Source organism: Saccopteryx bilineata, chromosome 1, assembly GCF_036850765.1.
Source record: "Saccopteryx bilineata isolate mSacBil1 chromosome 1, mSacBil1_pri_phased_curated, whole genome shotgun sequence".
Classification (NCBI taxonomy): Eukaryota; Metazoa; Chordata; class Mammalia; order Chiroptera; family Emballonuridae; genus Saccopteryx; species Saccopteryx bilineata.
Genome location: NC_089490.1, coordinates 352,700,963 through 352,710,363, shown reverse-complemented (window position 1 = coordinate 352,710,363; position 9,401 = coordinate 352,700,963). Strand labels below are relative to the sequence as shown.

General features: G+C 51.7%; 1 protein-coding gene across 1 annotated transcript in view; it reads right to left on the bottom strand.

Moving 5' to 3' along the window:
- Nucleotides 1-224: 224 nt before the first annotated feature.
- Nucleotides 225-9,401, bottom strand: part of DNHD1 (dynein heavy chain domain 1) — a 96,859-nt gene continuing 87,682 nt past the window's right edge. Inside the window, 11 exon segments of the mRNA XM_066252796.1 lie at nt 225-575; nt 758-1,566; nt 1,781-1,930; nt 2,090-2,181; nt 2,971-3,172; nt 3,267-3,383; nt 3,540-3,726; nt 3,933-4,904; nt 5,036-5,214; nt 5,391-5,543; nt 5,799-6,104. Of these exon segments, the coding sequence (XP_066108893.1) occupies nt 225-575; nt 758-1,566; nt 1,781-1,930; nt 2,090-2,181; nt 2,971-3,172; nt 3,267-3,383; nt 3,540-3,726; nt 3,933-4,904; nt 5,036-5,214; nt 5,391-5,543; nt 5,799-6,104 (3,518 nt within the window).

The following is a 9,401-nucleotide window of genomic DNA, read 5'->3' as shown; positions in this document are numbered from 1 at the left end:
GCATGGCCGTACCAGGCCCAGTTCTCCCTAGTGTCCCCACACTCCCTCCAGGGAGTGCCAAGCACACGTCCTCTTCTACCTTCCATGTGAACACACCTCTTCTCTTAGTTGTGCACACTGCTTTCCCTCAGTGTGTCACATCCTCAGTGTGCATACACTGGACACCCCTTACAAATCTTAGAACCCTTTCATCCAATCACTCCAATTTTATTTGGGTTGTGGGCTCAATGCAGGGGTGGGCTGCACACATGGACTCTTCGTTGAACACAGATGGCGGGGCTGAGCTTGGTGGGCAGGGGCAGGTGCATTACAATATTCCTGCTGTGCAGCCTAGTAATGCCCAAGGGCCCTTCCATGTACACAGGACAGGAATATACAGCCAGGCCAGCAGGAGGTGGCTGGTCATTGGTGTCCTGGGCCTGAGCGCTGACACTGACTGGAGGCAAAGGGCTGGGCTGGCTGGAGGGACTGTCCTGCAAGGCCCCTGCTAGCAGGTCCCACTCAGCATTCCAGAGCTGTAGCCCAATCAGCAGCAGCCCTGTCTCCGGAACCACGGGCTTCGGGCTGTTTAACACCTAGGGGCAACAGAAGTTGGTCAGGCACGGCTAGGAGGGTAAGGGCTCTTTGTAGGGTAGGATCAGAAAAGCAGATAGGGCTATGGGACGAGATCGCAAAGAGGCGAGGCAGGTTAGCTGTGAGGTGTAGTCAGGAAAGCTGAGGGGGCAGAACTGGACATGAAGGGGCTGCGGGAAGACACCTGGAAGTGCAGAGGATTGCTGTTCAGCTCCTGAGGTTGATGGGGAAGATGACTGGGGCTGGAGCACTGGCAACCAGGCAAATTGGAGCTGGGCAGGTAGTGGTCCAGGGAGACCACAGCCAAGGCAGCCTCCCAGCGCAATGACAGCAGCAGGCGGTGTGGGTGGAGAAAGGCTGAGAGGTGAAAGACACGCTTTGGTACTTCAGTGTTCACATCTAGGTAGCGAACCAACAGCTGCCCACGATGTGACAGCTGTCGCAGCCAGTGCCAGGGTGGCTGTGGCCCAGCAGGTGCATGGCATCGCCAAGGCGGGGGTAGGCGGCCAGTCCAGAGAGCGTGGGCCACTGCTGCACAGCGGGGGGAGGCACACGGAAGCGCGCCCTTTAGGTGCTGCAACAGGCAGTTGAGGTCCTGGTGCAGCGTGCTCACCAGCTGGCTCAGTTCTAGCACCTCCATCTGGAGGAATCCCTCTATAGGCCGCCCTGCTTTTAGACCCATCCCCATGCACCCGGCGCCAGGCTCTTCTTGGCAAGTGGTCTTCTTCAGCAGAGCCTGCAACGACTCCAGTCTTCGCTTGGCTAGAACCAGACGCTGCCGCAGCCGGCTTTCCATGCGCCGGGAGCCTCCCTGAGGTGCAGGCACCCAAGCGGGTGAACTCCGTTGCAGGGCGCTCAGGAGAGCACGACTCTGATGTCGCAACAGCCAGACCTGGGGGCCAGCACTCAGTCCACAGGTCCCAGGTTCAGGTGGTGTGGGCAGTACGTGCATCTGGGCCTTGCATTCTGCCACAGCATCCAGTTCCTCTAGCTCTTGGAGGTGGAGGTAAGGGTTGAGAGACAAGATGGACTCTTCCCACCCCAGACCCATGGGAGCAGGCCTTCCTCTGACACTGTAAGCCATCATCCCACAACTGTGAATATTCCCCCTCCTCTCCTTTGGTGGCGCTGCTGTTCACATTCCCAGGAGGACGGCACTATACTGGGCTGTTCCCCATCCCAACACAGATACCTGAGTGGAGCTTACCTAGGCTGGGCATCAGAGTGGCCAGCAGATGCTGGGGGGTGTGTGGTTGGTCCCAACTCCCACTGCTGGGGCTCAGGCAGGCGTCAGCGAGACTAACCAGGGCCTCCCTGTCCTTATCGTCTCCCACGGGACCCCCATAGAAAACTGAAGCTGAAGAGGAGGGCAGAGCCCCTCAGTTCCAGCCCTCCCATTTCTACCACTTCCCAAACCACAGTTGTAAGTGATGTCCCTGCCTCAGTACTCCCACCCCCACCCCCCTCCAGTCTGTCCTGGGGCTGACGGCTACATAAGGGGCAGGAAGGACCTCACCAGCCAGCTCCTGCATGGCAGTACAGGGGTTGCTAAGGCTGGCCCACAGCTGCTCTTGGATCTGAAGGACCCGGGTCAGGGTCACTTGACTCCTGGGGACGGGGGGTGTGGGGGGTGACAGTAGTGAGCAGGAAGTAGGATTTCAAAACCATCTATATGCTGAGGACTCATATCTTTCTCTCTAGCCCAAACCTCTTTCTTGAGTTCCAGATTCATGAAGGCTTACTAGTGATTGCCACTTGGCACTTCAAACAACATGCTTTCGACAGAAACCATCATTTCCCTCCATACCAGCCACCCAATTCAAGGCAAAAATCTAGAAGCCATACTTGACTCCTTCTCCTCCTCACCCCATATTTACTCTTCGTCCCTCCTGTGACAGCTCTAGTCCCTACCACCACGATCTCATCACTCAGGGCTTCCAGAGCCTCCGAAAACTGTTCCGCTTGCCTCCAGCCTAGCCTGTTTGCTCCCTTCTCCACACTGAGGCCAGAGTGATCTTTCCAACAGACAAGTAGGATCACATTTCTTCTCCTACTTAAAACCTTTCAGTGCCTTCCCACTGGCCTCGGGATAAAATCAGACCCCTTTACCATAGCCTCATCTCTCCCATTCAGCTCCCAGCACGTCCACCTCAGCACACTGCCATCTTCTCCCCCCTGCTGAGCTGACTTCCCTCTGCTCAGAAAGGCCCCATCTCCACCTGATCTGCCTCTGCTTTCAAGACTCAATTCAAAGCAACATCTGAAGTCCTTGGAGAAGTTTTCCTTAGCTTTCCCCTGCCCGCACACTTCGGTGCTCCCCAGAGGTGAATCTCAACCTGTGGGAAACACTCAGTATTTGCTGCATGAGCAACTGAGCAGGATGGGTGGGTCCCTCACCAGCGCCCTCTGTGTGCCTGCAGCTTCATTCCATAGAGCTGCCTGTGCAGCAGGAGGCTGTGTAGGAGAAGCAGAGGCAGTGCCCTGGCAGGCGATTGCTTCAAGAGTGCTTGCTGGGCTAGCTCCACACTGTTGATCAAGACATGGCCCAGCTCCAAGGACTGCTCCCAGAAAACAGGCTTGCAGTGCTGAGTCAGCACAGCTGGAGAGGAAGGAGAGTGCTGAGTCAGCACAGCACAGTTGCCCTCCCCCCACCCCATCTGTGAGGCGTAGGGTAAGGGGTAGAGGCTCATCACCTGGTAAGGAAGCAATAGCTTCTGCAGACACAATAAGCCATAGACGGAAATCTCTGTGGATCACATTCCTGCTTGCAGGTTGGGCTAAAAGCAGTTCTAACTCCTGCCCCGAGGCCACTAGGGGTCAGACAAATCTAGGGATCAGACTTGAGACTAAGGAGTCAGGAGTTAGACACAGAGGACAGGCTTGAAGCTAGGGGACTGGCCAGGAGGCCTAAGAGTTCAAGCCAGGCCCAAAGGGTCTTAGAAACAATCTCTCGGCAGCAAACTCACCCTTGGCTCCATCCAACAGCCCCAGCAAGGGCTGCAGCAGCTCTCTTGGCCACTGAGGCATCAGGTGACAGTTCTCCAGCACCAGCCAGTGCCCTTTGCGCATGGCCTGGCATAGAGTGCCAACCATAACAGAGACTGGGTCCCAGGCCTCAGAGCCCAGGGCAATCACCTCCAGATGCTTCTGTCCCTGGGGATCACAGCGAAATGTCAGAATATATAGAATTGATAGTTAGGTGACCCAGGAGATCCAGGGACCCAGAGGAATGCCACAATGATCCCAAAAGTTCTTGGGTAATCCAGAAAGATCCATGAAAATGTTGGGAGGCCCCACCTCCAGCTCAGCCCAGCCCATGGGACCCTGGTTGCTCTGTGGCCAAAAGGCTTGGCTCAGACCTGCTCGTGCTGGGCAGCCAGTTTCTGGATGACAGTCAGGGGATGCAAGATGGCTGCGGGATGTCCAGGTGGTGGCAACAAGATCAGCAGGGGCTGAGTAGCCTGACTGTGTTCAAAGGATATGGTGGAGGCAATAAGGTTTTCATCCAGGGGCCGGCCCAGGAGGCTGGTGGTGAAGTCTGCCAAGGCACCAGCAAGGCACTCGGGTCTCAGCACACGCCACAGGATCAGCTTCTGGAGGAGGCTGAGTGGGTCAGGTCCAGGTCCAGGCCCAGGCGCAGGCCCCAGCACCGTAGATGACAGCGACAGGTAAGCCTGCCAAACACTGGAGTGGCTGGACAGGGATACACGCAGCCCAGCAAATGCGGGCAGCAGCTCTAACATTCCACATTCCTGCCAGGCTCTTGGCCCTAGCCAGGCTGGTCGAGCCACACCTGGGATGGGCTTGCTATATCCTATGCTGGGAGAGGCTGCCAGTCCAGGCCAGAGTGCCAGCCTCTCCTGATTTGGTGCCTTCCTTGCCACCTGCAGCAGAGCCAAAGCACCCAGGACACCTACCAAGGGCATGTGGGTCAGGCCCAGAGCAGCCACGGTGCTGCCCAGCAGCTGGCGAGTCAGCTGTGTTCTGAGCTGTAGCAGATGGCTGGGCAGGTCCTGTCCGTAGTGATTCTCACACTGTTTTACTCTATTCAGGGCCTGCTTGGTGGCTGCCAGCCAGTTCTCTGGGCTCATACGGAAAGGTGGCAGCAGATTCTGCAGTGGGCTAAGGGCCTTGATAATGGCCATTGCATGCCAGACCACAAGCCGATAGGGTACCCACAGTACCACCTCCTGCAGCTTCAGGTCTTCTAGCTCCTCGTAGTGGGCACGCAGCTGGCATAGCTTTGCTTGTGTCCTTACCATGTCCCGCAGGAACTTGGCTGGTTTCTGGTGGTTTGGGTTCTGCAACAGTAGCATCAGCAGGAGCCGCTCCTGCATATAACAGTCATTTGTTGCATGGATTTGGCCTTTTACCTCACAGTCCCCCATCATTTCCACCCTTTTCCATCCCCATACCTGGGCCCCTCCAAAGCTTATCCCAACCCATAGAGCAGACCCCAAACCTCAGCAGCCTCCACAGCTTCACAGGTGTCCAGGATTCTCATCTTGAGGTCCTGCCAGCAGCTCTCGAGCTCAGGACGCTCTGTGCACAAGATTTCATGCAGCATCTGTTCTTCTAGGATGTCCATGTTCAGGCCCAGATCCAGCACATTCAGCCCCTTCAGCAGTTCACAGCCTAGTGCTTGGGATCACATGGGAGACACTTAAACTTTTCCCCTGGGCAGAGCCAGAGGGTGGGGTGCACAGGGAGTGTGGTTCCCTGCTACAGTACTGAGCCTGCTCTGGGCAAGACTGAGTGAAGCTGGGGGCCTAGTATGTTCACAAAGCTGAGCTGGCAACTTACCCACTGGGCCTCACCTTTTTCCAAGGCACCAAGAAGGAGGGTAGTGCTCAGATAGAGACAGAAACCAGGCTGCACCTGGGGTGGGCTCAGCTGCTCCCGCTGCAGTAGCCATTGCAGTTCTTGGCACCCCAAGCCCAGCTCCATGTTGGTCAGTAGCACGGGCACGCCTGTGAGGGGGAAGCAAGGATACCCTACCCAGCATGCCAGCATGTGGACACTCCCGTGCACAAAAGCTGTCTCTGACAAGCTCCCCTCTGGCGGACAGCAGGGTTCCCTCAGGGCCCTTCAACAGAGTTCATGGCCCAGATGAAGGTGGGAACGGAGGTCAGAATAGGCCGTGAGGTCTGCGGGGCCACAGAGTGGGGGTGGGGTGGCGGGGTGGGGTCAGAAGGAGGTCGTGGTGGGAAGGGACCAGTTCTTACCACCTGCAGCTGCCTCCAGGAGCTGAGGACCCAGGTCTGGGTCAGAGCCCGAGAGCACATGGAGGTAGGGAGCTGGCGGAGATGGGGGCTCAGAGGTGGGCCACGATTCCTGTCTCTCCATCCCACCCTTCTTGTTCTCTTGCACTTGCTTCTCTTCCTTTTCCTCCTTCTCCTCCTTTTCCGTGTCCTCTGCCTCCTTCTCTTTTGTCTTGTCCTTTGCCTTGTCATTCTCTTCACTCTCGTGATCTTCCTCTTGCATGTCCTCCTCTTTACACTCCTTTTCTTGATTTGAGCTGTCGCCCTTCCCTGCGGCACAAAGACGCAGAGCAGCTCTTCTCAGAGAAGGCGTGAGTCTGCTCGGGAGCACGCTCACCCCAGAGCTCCATCTCACGAGGGGAGCCACTTAAGCTCTTTGTGACTCAGTTTCCTTATCTGCAAATGGGGTTGATATCAGTGAGCCCCTCAGAGGGTTACTGTGAAGATGACATGAAATAATACATAGAGAGCTGGCACCTAGAACGCAGTCAATAAATGTTAACTATCATCATTATTACTATAAAATTCCAGGGAGGGGTTCTGGTCACCCCAGCAATCAGCTCCATTTCTGCCTTTCTGTAGATTGAAGAGTCAGTGTATTTCCCTCTTTGCCTAAACTAATCTGTCACTAACAACTAAAAGAGCCGTAGCTACTATAGAAATCAGTGCTTGTAAGTGAAAGGCCAGCAACTGTGGAGTTAGCCCAGTCATGGGCAGTGTGGTGGACACAGATGTCTGGCTAACCAGCAGCCACCCCAGCCCCTTCCCTTTTGCCTCCTCTACAAAAGGATCCAGACAAGAAAAATATTTATTATTTTTTTAAGTATTAAGAAATTCAAAAATTTTTTAAAGTATTAAGCACTTAAGTAGTAGGCAAGCGGAGGTTGCTGAGTCTATAGTTTGGTATACAGTCGTCCCTCGCCATATCTTGGTTTACTTTTGGTGGTCTCCCTGTATCGCGGATTTTTAAATTGTATATATTGAATTTTGTATCACAGATTTTTCGCTATATCGTGGGATTTTGTGGTACATAGGTATTTTCATATATTTATTATTTTAATTATTTTTGCAGTAAAATAAGCAAAATAAGTGTGGGAAAGGTTTATAAGAGTGTGGGCAGAGTTTATAAAGCCTTAAAAATATGTAAATAAAATAAATATAAGGTTGCTACTTCGTGGCTTTTCCCCTATCGCGGGGAGTTCTGGAGCCCAACCCCCACAATGGACGAGGGGCCACTATTCACTTCCTATTGCTTAACAAATTACCACAAATTTAGCAGCTGAAAACAACAACTGTTTATTATCTCAGTCCTGTAGGTTAGAAGCCCAGCACAGCATAACTGGATACTCTGCTTCAGGGTTACACTGGGCTAAACTCAAGGCATCATCTGGGACTTAAGGCCTCTTCCCAGCCTTATGGTTTCCTTTCCACTCTTTCCCTGTGGCCCACTCCACCTTCAAGCCAGCAGCATTTCATTAAATCCTTTTTGTGTTTCCAATCTTTTGACTTTCCCTTCTTTCCTCCTGTCTTCTTTGATTGATTACACTGGGCTTTGAGCACACCCAGATAATCAAAGATAATATCTCTATCTTAAGATCATTTGATTAGTAACCTTAATTACAACTACAGAGTCTCTCTTGCCACATAACATAATTAGAGGAGTAACACCGGAGGACAGAGGTTATGGGAGCCAAATTCTGCCTACTACATCTGGCTATTCAGACTTCTGAAAGATCTTTTGTTTTCCTGACAAAAGGAACAGAAATGGCTATCAACAATTCTGACATGATGCCTAGAGGGATAGCAACCAATTCAATATCAAATTACCACAAATATGGTGGCTTGAAACAACAGAAAATTTTCCCCATAATTCTAGAGGCCAGAAGTCCAAAATCAAAGTGTTGGCAAGACTACATTCCCTTTGAAGGCTTTAAAGTAGACTCCTTCCTTGCCTCCTCCAGCTCCTGGTGGCTTCAGGAATTCTGGGCTTGTGGCTACATAACACCACTATCTGTTTCCATCCGGGTGTTTGAAGGCAACACTGGAGCCCTGTACCTGCTTATCTCAGTACTTCTTATAATATAAGATAAATAAATCCCTATAGTAAGTTGGGTTTTTGTTATTGTCAGTGATAACATTCCTAACTGACACAGTACGTTGGAGGGTAGGGGAAGCAATGAGTGTTGTTCTTTTCCATACTGGAAAAGTGGCTAGGCTATGTGGTAGGTAAGAAATTAGCTTGGCCCTGGCAGGTTAGCTCAGCGGTAGAACATCAGCCCGGCATGTGGAAGTCCTAGGGTTTGATTCCTGGCCAGGGTACCCATATTCTTCTCCACCCCTCCCCCTCCTCCTTTCTCTCTGTCTCCCTCTTCCCCTCCTGAAAACCAAGGCTCCATTGAAGCGGAGTTGGCCTGGGCACTGAGGATGGCTCCATGGCCTCCACTCAGGCGATAGAATGGCTCTGGTTGCAGCCTAGCAACACCCTAGATGGGCAGAGCATCGCCCCCTGGTGGGCATGCCAGGTGGATCCCAGTCGGGCACATGCCGGGAGTCTGTCACTCTGCCTCCCCACTTCTCACTTCAGAAAAATTTTTAAAAAAAGAAAATAAAAGAAATTGGCTTATCTCATGGGACTCAGACCATGTACTCACTGAACTTTAATGGATTTAGTAGAAGATATTGGAGTGTGCTGGCTATTTCTCTCTACTTCAATGAGAGAATCTTTAAGGGAATTTCTTTTTGCTCGTAGCAAGCAATTTCAGACCACAGATAAAATCTTCATGCACCTTGCTGATTTGCAAAAATGATTCTCTACCTCATGTTACATGGAATAGGAAGTTCTGGGTTACTAAAGAAGCCTGGAGAATCAGGAAAGCCTGATTACCAAAGTCCACCCCAAGCACTTCTCTCTATGTACTCCTTGCCTGACAAAGATAATAGCCTCAATTCCCCATTTGATTTGGATACAGCCCAAGTAAAGGGGCTGCATTCCATGGCCAATAGCCTCAGTTCACTATCCTCAGACTATTTTCTTACTTACAGCTCTGAGGTGAAGGCCAAGATTTAGATGGATGACAATTACATACAGTAGGCTTAGTGGAATTGCTGGAGCCCCCAGAACCAGTTTTAAGAGACAGAATCTGGAAGGTATGGTTTAAAATCAAGAATGACAATGTACCAAAATTTATGGCATTGGTTAACAGCTAATAGAGTCTTTATAAATGAAATTTGCAGAAAAAATATGAGAGATTTAGGGGATTCGCCAGAAAATCTCCCATCTGGTAACAAGTAATCCGTGTCTGCTTAATTTTAAGGCAAATCCTAAACCCCCATATTGATTACAGTAGGAGGTGGACATTTCCGGCAGAACAGTTACAAATAGAGACTCTTTGCCTAACTTTCATTTCACAGATAGCCCTGAGGGCAATGAGCAAAGAAAATTATAATATTGATCAGGACCGAGGGCTGCTGAACTGGCATCCAGGAACTCCATAGCTAGTGGGATAATGTATTACTATCTCTGTCTGACATTATATAGTACATATTAGAGACTGAACTACAGTGTAT